Raw genomic sequence first — 20334 nt, 5'->3', positions numbered from 1 at the left:
ACATTATACCTAATCCATGCAATATAAAATGCAATAATTTTAACAACTTTTCAGCAGTCCTTCTCCACACAGTTGGCACAGAGAATTACCAGAACCAGAACATGCAGACTATTATTTAATGCAACCTTACTGTATGGTAAACCATTTTACTATTTGGCCAAGATGGGCAGATGCAACTTGTGTATTTGCCCGTATGTTTTTTGGACTCTAAAAATATGTCTTTTGCACAGTCCATTAGTGTTGAGCTGAACCCTCACCTCATGATGCAAAATGAAAGACAAGTACAATTACATTAACATGAACTGTAAATACGGGTGACAGACAGAATGGCACAATCGGCACAACAGCCCATCTGATACACTCCCAAACTCTCTCAGTCCATACCTCACTAATGTGACTGTAGATTTTGGGTAACCAGGCTTCCTTATTTCCATTCTTCTTGATGCCAGGCTAGTGGTAAGGACTTGATTTTTTTTTTTCTTTTTTTTATTTACTTCTGCCTCGGACAACAAAGAGATTCACAAAACTAACGGAAGTACAAGAGCTTTTGCCTCCACTTAATTTAAATTACAGCTCCATATTGAATTCACACCCTAAAGTATACTGTATATATCAAAGAAATTTACAGGATTTTATCTTGGTAAGTTGGTGCAGTTGTAAACTCCAATGTCCTGGGCGTGTATCTTAGCTCGGTCATCGTTCTATCATGGAAATTTACCTGTTCTTTAAAATAGCTGTTTTACAGTGCCCCACGTGTACAGCTTTACCTGCAAATGGCCATACACTTTAAGCAAAGAGATGTATTAGACCAAACACTTGTCTTCAGACCTGAGCTACACCTGTGCCCATCAAAAAAAGCAGGTTCCCACTTGCCATGCTGCTGCACGTTGATGGTGTCTCACCTCAACTGCTAACTCTTATGGGAATATGGCAACCACCCCCACTAGGTGCTCTTAGCCTAATATCTTGCTTATATTATCATGGAAGTTCCTGTCTTCATTATTTTGGCTCACCTGTCTTATAGTTCTTGTTATCTATGCCGTTTGTGAGTGTTAGGTTTATCTGCTTGATAGCACCCCATGTCTACAGCCTTACCTTCATATGGACAGCTGCTTCTAGAAAAGACTTACTAGCTCAGCCTAAGCAGGTCAAATGGTTGTCTTCAGACCTGACCTACACCTGTGGCCCCCACTACGGGGCGCCTGGATGGTTCAGAATCCATGTTATGCAGCACTTCTGCCACACCAAGAAGTGCAGCCGGACCAGGTACACCCAGAGTGCTCCCAGGTGCCCATGCAGCACTTCCGCCACACCAGGAAGTGCTGCAGGAAGGTCATCAGGGAGCACCTGGAGCACATCCGGGTGCATTATAAAAGGGGCCACCTCACTCCATTCAGGGAGCCAGAGTCGGGAGGAGGAAGACAAATCTTGCGAGCAGAAGAAAGAAAAGTATAGTAAAGGACTAAGTTGTTGTGACCGTTTTGGGCACTGTGTTGTGTGCAAGAAAGAACAGTAGAATAAACATGTGTGTGCTTTTTCAACATTGTGTGTTCTTGGTGTCTGTCTGTGATCCGGGCTTCTTTCACAACTTCAGCATCCATGTTTGCAGTGTACCATGTAATGCATATACCCCTGTTATACACCATTTGGTATTGGATTTGTAAAAGCAGTGTTAATGTTTTTGATGCGTCATCTGTTGGAATAACAAATGCAATGCATATGTCTGTTATATGCCAATTGGTATGGGATTTGTAAAAGCAGTGTTAATGTGTGGGATGCATCATCTGTTGGAATGACAACTGCACTGCATATGCTACTGTAATATGCCATTTGGTATGGTATATGTAAAAGCAATGCTAATGTGTGTGATGCACCAACTGTTGGAATGACAAATACTATTCATTTTACTACTACAAATGTTTGTCATCTGTTGCAATGACAAATGCAATGCATAAGTCTCTTTTACTTGCCATTTAGTATGGGGTTTGTAAAAGCAGTGCTAATGTTTGTGATGCTCCATCTGTTGGAATGACAAATGCAATGCATTTTATTACTACAAAGGTTTGTAATGTGCCATCTGTTGGAATGACAGAAATGTAGCAACCTGACATTCTCTATAGTGTATGGTGAACTGGGCTTTTTAAGTGGAAGCATGCTTTGCAAAATTAACTGAATTACAATTACAGTGCCTATAAAAAGTATTCACCCCCTATGAGGTTTTCACATTTTCTTGTTATATGACAACAGTATATTTATTTTTTTCATTTTGACACTAATCAAGAGAAAAAGATTCTTCAATGTCAAAGTGAAACAAATCTCTACAAAGTGGTGTTAATGAGACAAGTAAATCCTCACTGGTGCAGCCAACTGGTTTTAGAACTCACATATTAGTTTCAGTGCGGGCTTTCAGTTTGTCATCTAAATGCACCTGATCCGTAAGGGCCACCTTGTGGCAAGTCACCTTGGTGGCCTAACCTACACAATGAAGATACAAGACAACTCCAATGAATTCCGTGAAAAGAGGACTGAAAAGCACAAGTTAGGGGATGGAGACAATAAAATATTCACTGAACATCCCTTAGAGTGTAGTTAAAAGAGTATGGCACTGCTCGAAATCGACTGAAAGCAGGCCGTCCACAACTACTGAGTGGTCATGCAAGCCACTAAGACATCTATGAAGGAGTTCAATCTACAGGCGAGACTGAAGAGACTGTGCGGACAACTGTTGCCCGGGTGCTTCACCAGTCGCAGCTTTTTGGGTGGGCTGGCCAAGAGAACAAACACATGCGGGTTCTTTGCAGAGGGCACATGGGGAAACTCTGAAGTCAGCTAGAAGAAGGTTCTATGATCCAATAAGACCAAAACTAAGCTTTTAGGCAAACCAACTAAATTACTTGTTTGTAGTTAGTGCTGGTCGAAGCCCATATGGATGATTTGACTTCATAAAATTCTCGGTGCCCAGAGTCCGGAATGGGGGTTTCTTGTAGGTCTGGAGTGCACGTCACTTAGGGTGCTGCTCAGCAACCATTAGTGCACAATCACTATAATAAGACTTCAAGGACCGTGTCCCCCTTGGTGTCTGCAGCGTGCATACCTCAACTTTCATGAATGGCAAACCCTCAAGTGATGGCAACCCTGGGCAGCCGCCTATGTTGCCTACGGGATTCACTGGCTCCGCTTATTTAAACACTGCACATTATCAAAAACACATCATCTCCACTGTGATGCATGGTGGTGACAGCTGCATTCTGTAGAGAGGCTTCTCTGCAGAAGGGTCCGGAAGTCTTGTGAGGGTAAAATGAATGCAAAGTACAGGGAGGAACACCTGATGCAATCTGTAAGGCACCTGCACCTTAGGAGGAGTTCTGGTTTCTAACACGAAAACAACCCCAAACATAATGTCAGAGCTACGCAGGAATGGCTTCCAAACAACAACACTAAGTGGCAGAGTCAGAGTTCAGATTGAGAATTTCAGAGTGTCTTGACAAAGGCTGTTCATTCATGAACTCTATAAACTGCTCGGGCTTTGGGAGGTTGCATGAAGGAGAATCTGGAAAAATGTCAGTGTCCAGATGAGTGAGTGAGAGAGAGAGAGAGAGAGACTGTGAACATAGACTCAACATTCAAGACGAGAACAGGCCATTCAACCCACCAAAGCTCACCAGTCCGATCCACTTAACTCTTCCAAAATAACATCAAGTCTAGCTTTGAAGGTCCCCAAAGCCCTACTGTCCGGCTGACAAAGGGGCATCTCCTAAATACAGACTTGAAAGGGGTGAATACTTAAAACTGAGTTTTATATTTCGAATTAATTCAGACCACTTTGCAGAGATATATTTTCTGTTTGACATTAAAATACCCCTTTTCTGTTGATCAGTGTCAAAACAGCCAAATAAAATCAATAAAAAAAAATAAACTTCCAAGGGGGTGAGTAATTTTTATACACACTATAACTTTTTTTGCTCCATCTGCCATTTAGCATCTAATGCTGTTTCTGAATGATCACGGACTTTGAGTTCTCAACTTCAAGTGTGCTTCTTTCCAATGTCATCATTCAAAATGATGCTTCTGAAAGTCAGCTAGTGAAGCTCTAATATTATACTGATGTCCACTCCAGGGATGCTTCAAACTTTGCCAGTGGTGAAGAGTCAGAAACTGTGGGCAGCTTTCCACACTTCTTCATCACCCTGAGAAATTAAATAAATCGCTTTGTCAACACGGGTCCTCTGGCATACATTTTTTTTTCATATTTTCACAGAGATATATTGGACCAAGTTGTATTTTATCAGTCTTTATGTTAAATATGTGAAAAATGGGCTAGAAGAAGTGAACAGATGGCAGTAACCATTAGACAGTGCTTCATGTAACTCGCCATCATTTAATACAAATGGTCACTCTGGTCGGGTGCTAAAAACAAAATTCTGTTTGTCTGTTTACCGACAAGCATGGTGGGAGTATCCGTGCCCGGTGCTCTGGAAAGGATCAGAGAGGAAGGCCTTATTTACAATTTTTAGGAACACTTTTTACATCAGCAAGTCTGGCTGATCCTGGCATAATGACAGATTTTCTGTCAAATACAAAAAAAAACATGCATAAGTCATTTTAAAGGCCTTGTAGGACGTTTAATTCTGATATGCTGACTTTAAATGTGCATTTGTATAATTAGCCTTTTTAGACAGTTAGATGCTTTATTGATCCCAAAGGAAACTGCAGTTTCTATTCATACCTTGAGGTTGTCTTTACTCATCAGACAGATGTGTGGTCTCCTCAGCAGAGTCAGCAATCAGCTTAACATTTTGAAAAGACTTGTGGACACTTTGTTTGGAATTGTACATCTCCTGTTGCTTTACCTGTAGGTCATCTGGGCCCATCAGACCTCCAAAGGCTGCTAACATAATGGCTCTTTAAAACTTCCATTAACAAGTGGGGGTTACATAAGACCTCCCCTTAGTTTTGTGCCATCTTAAACATGTGTCTACTTACGTGTGACATGCCATTGTGTATTCTTGCCAAATCCAGAATGTGCTGCATGTCAGACACATTAGAAGCTGCTGATTTTCATGGGCCAGAAGTTGTCAATGGAAAAATGCTGGATTGTGCTTAAAAGAAACAAATGCCTGTTATTTTATTAGGATTTGTTTTATTTCTTTGCACCTTTTTTAAAAATAGTACTCATATTACATAAACCTCTGTACAATTTTATTTATAAAGAACAAAATATTCACCTTTTTAAAATTCTTAATCTGCAATTTTCCATATAACTCCGTGCAAAAAGCTTTTGGACAAACACAATATTTGAAGAAAAGCTTCCAATTATTTCAAATACTCTGTAGGCAGCAGAATTTAAATAATAATTTTTTTTCTTATTATTAAAGAACATTGAGGAAAGCAAAAACCCTGTCCATGTTTCCACACATTACCTTGCTAAGTGCTGAAATCCCTAAATACGACACAAGAGAAAGAAAAAGCTCAGTGACGGATTTCAATTATGCATAAAGAAAGTTCCCACAGAGGAGATGTTACTCAATGACGTAAACCATGATTAGCCGAGCAAAACAAACACTGCAAAGACCACAGTGTCAGTGAAATTGTGAAGTCACTGAGAAGTGGTGAGAGAAAGCAGTGGAGTTCCAGGAAGGCTGGCCCGAGAGTTTCCCTTCTGTGATTTGGGGTCTCAGGATGTTTTACAACATGCCCTCGTGTCCAGTTCACAAACAATCCAGTAAATGGTTGTCTGATCTCTAAAATAATTTGATACAGTGAACATCAACCCTCTGCCAAAGCATATTACAGGTAAGAGTGGAGCTGGACTGGCCATACACTGGTGCACCACTCACCTTGGGCTGAAACTTGCAGCTTACAGTCCACATCCTTAACCACAGGACAATACAACTGTCCTAAAGTGCCAATCCTCACCGCTGATTTACACTTCAATCAGTCTCTGATTCAGGTGTTAATTTGTCTATTTAACTGAACTCTGGATTTCATTATTATTTTACATAGTTTTATATACCTCCTGATTGATTTAAATGCTCCCACTGCAGGTATCTGGCTTTCCCACAATACAAAATGACTTCAGGCTATGATTCTAATAAAACTTTGAGGCTTCTCATTCTATTTAAAGATTTTCTAAAAAGAGGGCTAATAAAGACTAATACTAGTTCTGTGAAATTAGTGTCTACTAATAATACGGAGGATCGACATGAATTACAGATCACATGTATCTTTCATTTATCTGCTTTAAAATTTTTTTTTTTTTTTTTAAAAAGTCCCTGTTAAAGTGACAAAAAAAAGTTAAATGGGATTAATTCTGCACTTACACATGCTCAAATCCAAGACAGCAGCAACTTCGCTCCAGTCACCATTTCAAAGATTGAAAACCTGCAGCCACTTTGGCTCTCCCGGACACAAACTGTTCTCTGCTAACCTAAAAGGGCACAAACTAGTAAACAACAAGTTAACTTATTTTGGAGTTCTACAAGAGTGGTCCCGGTACAAACCGGCAGCCATGACAGCTCTCCTGGTCTGGAATTGAACCTAAAACCTTTGCAGAACAGAATCACATCATTTGCAAGTTTTGAGAAGCTTCTACCTCTTGCTCCTCACTTTTAAGACAATGTGACACAGAGATGACCCCAACAGAAAACCAAACACCGAGACTTGAAGCAGCACGAACAGATGACATTCACAACGGTTTATTAGTCACCAGAATGCTGTGGAGTGGCAGTAGGGGCCAGAATGAAATATCTAAATAACAAGTGACTACTGCCATCCTGCCAGTGCCAGTCTTTGCAGACAAGGAGTGCAGAATAAATTAAATTTGTTCTTTGCAATGGACCAACATCCCATTTTGTGTAAGATCCATCCTTGTGTCCAAAGTGTCTGGCAACAACTCTCAAGATGAAAGAGGCAAAGATTTGAAGAGTGACCACAAGAGAGCTAAGCACAACCGCACAGAGGGGCACGTGAGAAAGACAAAAACAAAATGTAAACTTGGGACCAGAGGATAGCACAGTGCAGCACAAGACAACAAACTGCAAGTAAGGTTTATTAGATGCCACTATGCATGCAGGGAGATGCATTTGCCAAAGAACAAAAATATAAATCTCTCTCTCACTAATCTCTGCAGACCGTATTTTGTTTCCAAAAATGACCTTAAAAAACTAAACATGAAAATGTAAAATATAAGACATCAAAATGCTCGTTATAATTATATTTTTCCCCTGGATACACTCAATTTGGTAAACAGCACTTTATTTCTTAATCTAAATATCAGTCACATTAATGATACCAAAGAAAATGTATAAATACTGGGTTGGCAAACAGGTTTACAGTTGTGAGTATGCAAAAACACAAAGGTTATTCTTGTATTAATATTTACTTATTAGTTAATGTATTATGTGTGTTCTTCTTATTTTGTATTCTTATCTATAATTCATCCTTAAGGTAATGATGTTTTCTTCTTATTATTATTATTTCATATCCTTATTTATAATTTATCATTAAGACAATGATGGCTGGTAATTTAACCAACAAAAGTGGATACTTAAGCAATACTGGAAGACAGAGAATGCCGAAAAGGTTTGACAGAAAGGGACTGAAGAATATGATACACCTCCACCAAGAAGTCAAACAATTTACAGAACACACGATAAATTTGATGAAACTGGGTCCACCTATAATACTCTGAAAAGTGGTTGGCGTTACTACCCACGAAAATGAAATGTTAGTGAGTCAGGCATTTACTAAGAGCCCCAAAAAATCAATACAAAGAGCTTCTATTGAGTTACGCATTTCGCATAGATCTTTGATTACACTAATAATACATTTTCAAACCTAAACATTGCATCGGTCAAGACTGCTTCATAGGTTATCAGAGGATGATCCAGATCACCGATTAGAATTGGGAAAAGTGATTATGAATGAAGAAAGTCATCACTGATAAAATTATGTGGACCAACAAAGCTGTGAATCAGCACAACTCAGCCTGTGCTTGTCAACAGTAAATTCCCATGTAACGATAGAAGAACAGTTGAATCAGCTAAGGATTACAGTTTGAGTGGGTCTTCTGTGTAAAGGAGTACTTGGACCTATTTTTTTATACAACTTTTATGCAAAACCTGTATGTTAACATGCTGAGGGACACTTTTACCACAATTACAGAGACAGCATGATAATGAAGACTTCTTCTTTAAACAAGACAGAGCTCCTCCACACTGTGCCAGAACAGTGCACGAGTTTCTTGATGTGCAATTACCCAACAGGTGGAAAGGTCGATGAGGGCCACTGGAATGGCAACCATGATCACCAGACCTCACCCCAAAGGACTACTTCTTTTGTGGCGTCGTCAAAAATGAAGTCTTTTCACGAAAACCACATACTGTGGATGATATGATTCGCTACACACAGTAAGAGAAGCATGTCAAGAAACTGATGACAATAAGGAACTTGTGCCAAAGCATCCTTGAGTGTAGCAAGTAGACTACAAAAATGTATAAATAATGAAGGCCATCAATTTAAGTATTTACGAGACGGTACGTAAATGCACTGTGCCACTCTTTTGAGGTTATAAAGTTATTTTAATAATCATGACCTGCATGTCTTTTTCCATATGAACAACTGTAAACCTTCTTCATATTTTGTGAACTGACCACAAAGTAAAAATGAGTACTGAATGGAAACGCAATCACATCTTCTGAACTGATGATGAAATAATACACAACAAAAAATTGTGATACACGTGGAAAACTAAACGCAACTTTGCTTTGATATCTGCTATTAAATATTTCAATATGCAGCTTACACAGACTCATTCACCCTGGCACTCACCACTACCATCTTGTCTGTCCCAACACAGATTAAACTACCTTTCCAGGTTTGAACCCTCTATCAATAATCCCTCTGTTCTACTGTCAAATTGAATTTGAAGGCCACCCTCTCTTGTAGCTAAGCCCCATTAAAACATATTTGCTCTGTCAGGATGGACCTGAAGCTGAGATGATGCAGGTACAACCAAACGTGGCAAATGTATCCTCACAGTAAACTGTCTCATGAAGCATGAGTAAGTTTCGCTCTAAACATATTTCAAATCTTTAAACTGCACACTGAAAACATTACATTAATTGCTGTGAAATTCGCCATAGTCACAGGAGACATAGCAATACATCTATCCATATGATTTATCTATAAGCCATAAGGGAAAAACATTCAGGAGCCATTGCCATATTGCCAGGACAAGAATAAGAAGCGTGCAAAGATCCTCACCAGCATCAAACCTAGAGGTTGTGAATTTAAAGCTTGCATAGATTCTAATTTAATCCATGAAAGATTTCTTTTTTTGCAAGCACTAACATATTTGGGTAAAAGTGAATTTTATACTGTTGTTTGCCCTGTCCCCTTCTTTACCTGTTGGTGTATGTCACTTACCAACAAAAATCAGCAAGTAAGGAAATACATGATTCACTAAAAAAAAAACACCTGATAAAGCCACAATTTCAGCTAATCTTGCCTGTCCTCCTTCAGTCTTGCATTCCATGCATTAACATACCAGAAAACAGAGTTCACCAAAAAAGTGTTTTGTTTGTCATGGAACATAATCAAAATGCAATATTACTGTATCATTTAACATGATCTGCTACATGTCCATCCCACCACCCATTGCAGACATTCAAACAAGAAGGTGTTTTCTAATAGGTGAACTGGGTGAATATGAAATGTGGCTGAAACAAAATTGTGCCTAAGGATAGAAAGAAAGTCTAACAGAAAAGATAAAATGACAATGCAATTACCAGAGCAAACAACTGATAAAGGTAGTAAAGCTCCTTCAGTCCTTATGAAAGTAAAGTTGCAGAGTCCGTTAAAGGAGATAAGGAAACAGCAGTTCTCATTAAAGATCCAATGACTGCGACCTCATGCATGAGTGTCTGTAATTAATGAATACAGTGGCACAAACTAAAGAGCTCTCCATAAAAATCAAAGTAAGAACAAAAATGCAGTGATTATGTGAGCAACTATAGTAAGTCTGATATTCTTTGCACTTTTTATAATTAATCAGAATAATCTGAAGAGATCATCTAATTTTGAAAAACAAAAAGCATATAAAAAGATGACTAAGTGGCTACACTCAGATTTTTTTTTGTCCAATGAGTAGATTAACAACCCCTGCATAAAATGGCCACTTTTATTCTGCACCTAGCTGCCCATATACACATGCTGTGCATAAACCCAAAAGATGCCATTATTATTATGCCTCACTACTCAACTGTGCAAAGTTTCATACAGCAGGACCATCCACTCACACACTCTGTACCCTTTCTGTTAACATCAGTAATACAAGTATATGTTAAAGAAGAAACAGGAAGCAAGAAAACTGGTAAATTCTGGTTCAACCAATGTAAAGCATAACATAGAAAAATTATTATTAATTCCCAGGGGGAAAATAATTTAAATATGTACACAAAGTTTATATGCACCCTGCTGCACCTCTCCAAATTGCAACATGCTATTCAGAGATTTAGTCTTGTGCTTTTTTTTTTTTTGCTTCATTTGCGATTTCAAAATAGTCCAGGGAGGTTTAGAGACCCCCAGTCACCAAATCCTCTATCAGATTGCCACTCAAGCAAATGATCGTACTGAGAGTAATCTCCGACCTCAACTGTTTGCCTAGTCCAAAAACAGGCAAATAATGACACAGCTTTGTCTGGAGGAAGTCTTGTGTCTGGTCCTCTCTTACGAGTGCTGCATCTTCAGAGATCCGTAGCTCCTTTGAAACTGCTTTTTAGGCAGAGTGGAAGAATGCAAACTCAGTCAGTTGGCAAACTGTTTGTAAAAGGCAAGCTTTACTCTTTCAATGTGATGGCACAGTTTGATTGCAGGTCCTAATTTCAGGTTCATGCACTCCTGAACTGTAGGAAGAGTCAGCAGAAGCAAAGCCTGGCCATCAATTTCCTGGCAAAACAAACAAGATGTCAAGATCACTTAGTCTTTGTGTCAAAAACTTTGAGGGAGCCATGTTGTAATTCAATACATTGCCCCTTCCCCTCCAAGGTTTGACATATTCGCATACTCAGAAAGGAGACACTGAACCATGCAAACTCTGGCAGGTTACTGAAAGTAGATCAGATATCAACCAAAATATGATCTCCAAGTTTCTAAAGAGCACCACCCACTACTTATCTGGTATTTTGAGTAAAAAAGAAAAAGATGCAAAGAAAACACTTTCCAGACATAAAAACAAAGGGAATTAGTCAATGTGATTGACTACAAACCACTCTCCATATAGAACAATCAAGTGTTGATGTACTTCTGGTTTTTAAACATTTTAATCTGGGGACCTAAACAGAAAACCAACACTATACTGGGACTCAAGAAGAGGATTACTATGATAATGACAGGAGAGACATACAGAGAAAAATAAATGGCAACTACTTAAAAACAGTAAATGCAGTTAAATTATTCTGAAAACATGTACCATTTCTATAATATATGGGTGATAGAATAAAGCTTGATGAATAATTTAGTGAACAGTTCAGTTTGCCTATTTTTTATATCAAACTAGCAGGAGTACCCGGCATTGCCCGGAAATCTATAACCGGTGAATTTCCCAAATGAAAGAAACAGAACATAGAAATAGAACAAAAGGTTTTCTGATTGACATTTTATTATAAGTTCCTCCACTCTGGGTTCTGTGTGCTGTGGCATTTCAGACGCCCTTGAAATAGACTTTATTGTGGCATCTGAAGTGGACCTTCCGATTCTAAGTCTTTTTTTCGGTGTCATGAGTATATTAGCGAAAAGCAGGACAATTAATAATGTGTCGCATGGTATTACGTACGGAATAAGCACCACAGTGAGATGAATTTACGTTATTTACAATATGTTGGAAAGTGAACAAATAGCACTAGTCTGTCAGAAACAGCAACACTGAAATCGTACAGTGAGTCAGACAGGTGCTGCGTTTGGGGAAAATGGTGGGGGAAGGATGCTGTCTTTTTAAGGCAAGTCTCTGTTCAAATGTGCTTGCAAATAATGGATGTTGGCGAATGAAATACAGCACTATCAGTGCATGTGAGAGTGTGACGTGTGGAAACGTGGGTGTGTCAGCCGGTCACGCGCACTGGGTCATCCATGTTTTACATCCATACGGCAGTTCCCCTTCACCTAATCACAGCAGTCGGCCTTCTGATACTTGGACACTTCCGCTATCTCTTGGCAATTTAAAGAAACATGGGTAAAGAGTGATGGACAGAGACCAAAGCTGCCGCTAGATGGCACCGCCGTGAAAGTCTGTTGCAACATGCGGCCATCTTGTCCATGATAAGTACGGGGATGTGTGCCTAACGTTGTCGGTGAAAAGGTGCCCTGCGGTTCACCACGAACATTTTTCCGAACCAAATATACCCCATGACCTTCTCCTGGTCGCAAAAGAGCCCCATCCCCAGTTTGGTGCCGATCGGATGCCTGGTGCAGATTTGTATGGCGGACAAACAAACATACATACACACACACACATCGACTCTGCTTTATATATTAGATAAAACAAACAATTAAACAGTGTAACTGGTGTAACTGACTCTAAGGCAAATCACAAAGCTACAGACAATATGTAACAGTATTAAGTACCATGTTTATGGGAATTCAGCAGTCCCCTTGTATTACCTTTATGGATTATAAATGGTGATGTTCCTACCTCAAAGAATTCACTTTTAAGGTAGACGTAAAAAGGGATCATGCAACAGGAATTGAGGACTATTGATGTGCAGTTAATACCCTCATTCAGAAGAAGACAAAACTGTAGAGCGAGACTAAACTGTTTTTACTTTATGATAGCTCTGTCCTTTTGTCCACTTCTCAGGAATATTCTGTGGCCCCCTGATGTTTGTTACACCTTTTATAGTCTTTGTAATCTTGATTATCTGCAACAGTTTGTTTTTATTTACTAAAATAGCTTTTTGGGACCAATCGGATTAGTTACTTGTTATCCTGTATTTAGGAAACATGTGCAACTAAGTGGGGAACAGATGTGTTGTTTTTGACTAGAAATGTAGCACTCATTGTTCCTTTAGTTTATACACTCCTTCCATGTATTATAAGGACAGGAATGTGTATAAATTCATGCAATTGCAGCACTTTAATAACTGCTGTTTGTGCAAACCTTATAAATAGTGTATTGTTGGCCTAGCTCCAGAACACCCTTCTCTGTTAACAGGAAAAGGACTATGAAGTGTGGTGATGTGCTTCATCATTCACTCAAAGTGCAAATGTTACAATGTACACGAGAGCGATTCATCCACATTATTAGACACAGAACAAAGCCACACCAGACATTCCCTGCACAACATATTTATCAACCTAGAAAATATGTTAATACCTGATCAAGAAAAATCCGTGCCAGGGGAGCACAGTCTGTCTTCTTGATGAACCGAACCACATCAGCTACACTCCACTCTAGTGGACTGCTTTCAAGCTGCAATCTGTCCTCCATATCCGCACTCTGTGAAAATAAGTTAAAAAAGTGCAAAGTTATATTTAATAACAGACTTAAACCTCCACTGTGATGTACAATGCCCTCATATCTAAACTTTTCAGAGATGCTCCATATGACACAAATACTTTTGCCATGGAGCTTTTATGGTTGCCCATGGAGGAATATCTGACCTGAAGCAGCACAGTACAAGTGCTACTCATGTCCGAGTAGCCAAAGATCAAGTGACAAACAGTAGAATTATTTGATTCCTTATACCTTTCTCACACTTACTCCAACACAGACATGGTATGTTGTTGTTGTTGTTTAATTAATCACTTATTACCTACTGTTGCCTAAATTCTAACCTACTTTAGCCTATGTTATACTGGAACGAATAAAACTACACAATAATCAATTCAAATTGATCATGCTAATATTTCCATCCATTTGGGATGAAGGTTAAGACAGACAGTCTTACTTTATAATGCAAAAATGATACATTCTATGGCAATATGCAATTTAAAACATCTAAATAAATAACCCTATCAAATACATATTTATAGGTTTTCTTTTCAGTCTGTGCTTTGCTATTAAAAATCCTTATCTATACATATTTTCTGTTTAATTGAGCTATAGCAGTGCTGATTGTGCACAAAAGCTGAATCATGATTTGATATTTCTGTTTTTTAATATTTGTGTAATTGTTAGTCCTTGTTTAAATATTTTGGTATGTTGTCTTGCTGGGAGATAGGGATGCGGGTGCTTGGTGGTCATTGGGCATTGTTTCTGTTACATAAAACTGTTCAATTAACAAACAAACATATTTTAATATGCATAGAAAAGTGATATTAAAACTTTTTTTTTAGAAAAATTAATCACTTAGTTATTCATGAATTATAGAAAAATATTAATATACTTGTAGGAAATATGATAAATCGCAATTACTATGCAGTTCATTTCAATTATACATTTTAATTGTTCAATTAATAATGAGATTATATATATATATATATATATATATATATATATATATATATATATATATATACATACACACACTCATACACACACACATATATGTGTGTGTATTTTATATATATATATATATATATATATATATATACACATACATACGTTGTGTGTATTTTATATATAAAAAATTTTATTTATAAAAATTTTATATATATAAAAAAATGCACACATGCACACACACACACACACACACATACATACATACATACATTACCCCTATAAAAACTTCTGTACAATAGTATTTTGAAAACCCACACCCACTGCCCTTAATCTCTCTGGCCATTATTGCTCACAAATTGAAAAGGTTTAGTGAATATGGCATTACCATCCTCTGTGAGGGTGGTTTGTTCTCATCATCAGAAGAAAAGCTGTGGCTTTTTCTCTTCCTCTTGTCTCGGTCCCGACTAGAAGAGCGGGAAAGAGAGAGGTCACCTTGTGAAGGAGAGGAAGGCTGAGACTTCTTTTCTGAAACCTCAGAATCATCCATCAGTTCATCCTGTTGCTCAGAGCCAGAGTCTTCAGAGATAGACTCCTCCTCATCAAGGTCTTCCTCGTCACCACTTCCCTGCATAGAAATGAGGAAAACGGTAAGGGTATTAGGGAAATGGAATCAAGTGCTGCAAAAATAACAGCTATAAACCTGTAACCAACCGACTACTTAATTTATTTAAGTAAAGAGATAATTCCCACCTGTGGTGATCCTGCAGGAGTGTTGTCCACAGATAATGATGATCGTTTCTTTTTGTGAACAAAGAAGTGCTTCCGTCGTTTTCTCCTTTTGCTTGCCTTTTTAACTCCTCCTTCTAGATTTGTGTGGCCTCCTGGGGGCCGGCCAACCCTCCTACTTCTCTTTCTACCATAATAATGAGCTGCTGTAGTGGATTGGTGAGACAAAATGCAATTAATATCCCATCAGCTTTAAAAGCTCAGTACTCTATACAGGAAAAAATATAGTGGAACTGGAGTCATTATTCAAAACTTCAACTGATGTCAATAATAGGGCACACAGAAACAAAACACTTCACCCTCCTCTAAAACCTAAGAACAAAGCTTAGTCAGAACAGTGTATGATATGATAATCTACAAGCCTTCACAAATAAAAGTCAATCAAAACTCTGGCTTTTATGAAAAACAGTTAAATGTAATATGCTGGAAAAGCTGTGGCACTTAGTTATCTAATCTAATGTGTGCTGTGAGCAGGAGAATTGCAGTGCTGCTTATGCTTTCAGGACACTGTCCAACAAACGGTTACACACATGCTACTCCAATCACAACACAGTCTGTGGAATAAGGACTATCAGTCAACAAACATGCAAATTTTTCATATACTTACTGTACTTTGTTTTGGTCAGAACAGAACAGTTTTCAGAGCAGCCCTCCGTCACCATCTTTGGACCAAACAGGTTCGGGCAGCATTCCAGTCTAATACAAGTCTTACGACAAAAATCTGTCACCTGGTCAGCCGTCCTCACAATTTCAACAGTGGCTCGGTAGCTTTTCCCTTTGTATCTGAAGAGGGAAGAAACATGTCAACAGTGTATCATTGTCTAGGAAAATGACACCCTACAATTACCAAGCCTGATGCTTTTGTGCAAACCTCAAATTAAGATCACAAAGAACAAAAAGACCAAGAAAACTCTACAGCTATTGGTGGGCTGACTCTCAAATATAACGTTTATCTATATGCACCAAGTCACATGCAGAGTAAAAATGCATCCCCAGGTACATCAAGTGAACATATCACTTTTATTGAGATATTAATGTTTTAATATATGCTCACTAAAAAAGGAGATATATGAAAGAAGGTCAACATACATGTCCAAGTGATATTCATGTAGCATGGCCTTCTTTCAATAACTACTTCCCTACTATAAACATTCTACTTCTGCTATCCTCATTTATTCCAAAAAATCAACTTGCAGTGAGGTAGGAGAGCAAAAAGAATGATACAAAGTTAATCCATGCTTGAGGCAACATTAAAGTTAAACAAGCACTTTTCTTGTAACAAGCAAGATCTGACCTTTAAATTAAATTTCACAACAAACCACTGTATTCCTCAATGTGAGGGTCCAGAAACCCACCTATGGGATGGACAGCCTTTGTGAAGCAAAATGTGTGCCATAGCCAAGCTGTATTAGGTTATGCATACCAGTAAAATGTATTTGTACATACATTTTAGCCTGAAACATGTATGTATTTTTTTAAAAAACAAAAAATGTATTAATGATTAATTGTGCACACAATGATAATACATGACCTATTTTACAAACGCAAAATAAAACCCTCACCACAGAATTTAACCCCACATACAGAACAATAAACATAACCGCATCGCTAACACATAACACTTAACAATTAAATAATCCTAGTTCAGAATGAAAGCAGCGATGATGAAGATCCGCAAAAAAGTATTAACGTTGCATAAGCAGATGATATGCAATAATCAATCAAAAATAACCCTATGAAATCTGCTACTTAAATGGATTAAAGTGCAACTTCTTTTTAACTCACTCGCATTAACACTGCTGTCCAAACACAACTATATTCATGTTCTTCACTTATTGAAAAATGCTGACTTTATACAGTCATATGAAAAAGTTTGGGAACCCCTCTTAATACTCTGAAAGCTCAGCCAATGATAAACAAAAATCCAAAGTAGCAACTTTCTTTCAATATATGACATGCCTTATTTGTTGATATTAGGTTGAATTCATCCGACTCTCGACTTTAACAAGGGCCCCAGTCCCTGAACTAGCCACACAGCCCCACAGAATGATGGAATGTCCATTAAATTTGACAGTAGGTAGCAGGTGTTTTTCTTGGAATGCGGTGTTCTTCTTCTGCCATGCAAAGCACTTTTTGTTATGACCAAATAACTCAATTTTTGTCTCATCAGTCCAAAGCACTTTGTTCCAAAATGAATCTGGCTTGTCTACATAAGCATTTGCGTACAACAAGCAACTCTGTTTGTGGTGTGAGTGCAGAAAGGGCTTCTTTCTCATCACCCTGCCATACAGATGTTCTTTGTGCAAATTGCTCTGAATTGTAGAACGATATACAGATACACCATCTGCATCAAGATGTTCTTGCAGGTCTTTGGAGGTGATCTGTGGGTTGTCTGTAACCATTCTCACAATCCTGCGCATATGCCGCTCCTGTTTTTTTCTTGATCTGCCAGACCTGGGTTTAACAGCAACTGTGCCTGTGGCCTTCCATTTCCTGACTACATTCCTTACAGTTGAAACTGACAGTTTAAACCTCTGAGATAGCTTTTTGTAACCTTCCCCTAACCCATGATACTCAACAATCTTTGCTTTCAGATCTTTTGAGAGTTGCTTTGAGGATCCAAGCAGGGCAGTTTTTATGCAACTATACTTCTTATGTAACATTATGTTTAGTTGAATACAACAATACTCGGTTTCAAAGAATTTACTAGCGGACCCTATATCCAAGCATGATAAAACACATCTACTATAGAGTCGGTTATATTTCTGCACATGTCAATGATAATGAATTAGATGACAATATGAAAAAAAATACTAAAAATTGTAATGTTACCTCTAAAAGCTTAATTATAAGTTCCAACCAACAGTAAACTAACATACCGTGCAAAGGTTTTTAATAAAAAAACTAAATGAAGGGTCAAATATTAAAAACAATAATAAATTACATTTAAATAGAAGATTTTAAAGTTAACAGAGAAAGTAAGTTAATTACACTGTAATCTTAAATGTAAAAAGTGAGCTACATAAAAATAGTCCATTGTTAAGGATAAATTTACAAAGACAAACAAGGTAGAATATACCATGACAAACAAGTCACAAATGTTACAATTTAAGTGCTCAAAATGAAAGTGTACATTTAATGCAGATAAAGTCCTTATCAATCACTAATTTGGAAAACAAAATAGCATTTTCCTTGTCTGATCAAATGAGGCAGAATGCAGCCAGCTAATATTATACTTCTAGATTCTCTGATGAGAAAACCAGTACATATACTAATGCTGGCTTCAGTACTGTATTCACACTTGGATACATCATTGGTTTGAACATACTGCATTATTCAATAGATTGGTTTAGATACATGAATTCTTCTATATACAATAGTCTGGATTTCCCTACTGGTGCAATGGTGGATATGTATAGGTGATCCCCCGCCTATCGCGGAAGTTACCTTCCAGACCAATCAGCGATAGGTAAAAATCCGCGATATAGAAAGAACATATAAATAAACATTTTTTTATAGCTCAAGTCTTAAAATACCCATCCCACACGCTTTAAACATATGTAAACTTATTAAAACACACTTTGTAAACACAGATGATATATGGATGTCGGGCAAAGGATATGAGTAACATAATAATAATATGTAATGTATATGGTCAAAGTCTTTCTCATTCCCACGTACATTTTCAAAATCAGTCTTTATTATGTGCAATGTGAGTTTCACAAATTAAAATTACTGTAGGCAAAAAAATGCTAGAAATGCCAGATCAATAGAAGAAAATGAACATGATCAAAGAACTAGGTGGCCTTTGATTATCTGCACTTTATATCAGTGCACCAGCTCAGCAGGTGAGCATGCAAACATCTCAATCATGCTTTGACATTTTTCCCCCTAACTTTTAAAGGCAAGATCACAAGAAGGATTAATTTTTACACAACCTTCTAACTAGTTGTTTGGATATTTTTTCCTCATCCACAATTGTGTATGTCAGGGCTATCACTTACTCATCTCATCTTATTTACTATAAGTCAAATTTCTGTTATTTCTTATAGGCAGTGTTTCATTTAAGGACCGTCTTGGTCAATAAGGAGTTAACAACTGGGTGTGCTGAAAGGTTGGACACTAGATATGTTTCTAATTGTGTAGAGGAAGCTGGAACAGCTTGGCTGTTTATGAATGCTGATCGGCAATCATGAATGCAGAATGGTCAGAACATGCCTAAATTCTGGTTTAACAAATAACTTTTGTATCTGTCTCTCAATGGTATAAACCCCCAACCACCCCCCCCGAGTAACTGTTGCGTTAGAGTGAGAAAGTACAACTACATACCCAGTGCTTTTACTCTACTTCCTTACTTGAAAGGCAACAAAGTATGACAGAATTTTAGCTCTTGAGAAAGTCAACTTTAGCTTGTGCATTTTAAACATAAGAGAACATCTTTCTAAATTTAATGACAAATTGATTGGGAAAAAGGCAAAAGATATCTTTTTGAATAAGTGTTGGACTGTGGAAAGGATACATGAGGCATTTTATTAACCTCCATTTTCACTGTTTTGCTTTATTATTGCAAAGTTAGACTATTTTAACTATGTAAAAATATTGCTTACACAGAGGACTTTATTATATTTCAAAGAGAATACTTATAATGTAACTTATAGTTTGAAAGGCACAAATTAAGACCAGAAATGTTCTACTACCATTTTCCAAGCCAAATATCTTATGTTTATTTAATCAAGATTTTTTTCAAGAATTAGAATTAAAAATGTGATATTTTAAATAAGGTTTTTGCCTTAAAAACAATATCTTTGAATTGCTACACAGTTTATTCTCCACGCTTTTATTTTTACGGCATTTAACATGAGTTTTATTGAAAAATCAATTATGATTATGGCTAACAACTTTTTAAGAACTATTTCTCATGTGCAGAAAAATAATTTGGAAAAAGAATGTTAAAATTATGCATAAACTAACAATGTTAAAATAATTTTGGTCACTTTGCACAATTTCAATACACAGGTGTGATTAACTTTTCTTCCTGCCCTTCAAGAAGCTGTGTATTTTTTCAAACAGCTTAAAATGGCAGCATAAAGAAGAAACAGCTATTATTTGTG

General features: G+C 37.5%; 1 protein-coding gene across 4 annotated transcripts in view; it reads right to left on the bottom strand.

Annotated features, from left to right (window-relative positions):
* Positions 1–6263: 6263 nt before the first annotated feature.
* sfmbt1 (Scm like with four mbt domains 1) overlaps positions 6264–20334 on the bottom strand; it is a 73827-nt gene continuing 59756 nt past the window's right edge. For 3 of the 4 annotated variants that reach the window (XM_039771137.1, XM_039771139.1, XM_039771138.1), the window contains exons 17-21: positions 15831–16006; positions 15188–15369; positions 14823–15062; positions 13370–13492; positions 6264–10947 (exon numbers count right to left, since the gene is read on the bottom strand). In XM_039771137.1, the coding sequence (XP_039627071.1) occupies positions 10807–10947; positions 13370–13492; positions 14823–15062; positions 15188–15369; positions 15831–16006 (862 nt within the window). In that variant the 3' untranslated portion in view covers positions 6264–10806. The remainder of the gene's footprint in view (positions 10948–13369; positions 13493–14822; positions 15063–15187; positions 15370–15830; positions 16007–20334) is intronic. The other variant, XM_039771140.1, reaches the window with a different exon arrangement.

Source organism: Polypterus senegalus, chromosome 12, assembly GCF_016835505.1.
Source record: "Polypterus senegalus isolate Bchr_013 chromosome 12, ASM1683550v1, whole genome shotgun sequence".
Lineage (NCBI taxonomy): Eukaryota > Metazoa > Chordata > Cladistia > Polypteriformes > Polypteridae > Polypterus > Polypterus senegalus.
Note: the sequence above shows the minus strand (reverse complement) of the source record. Positions and strands in the feature narration are given on the sequence as shown.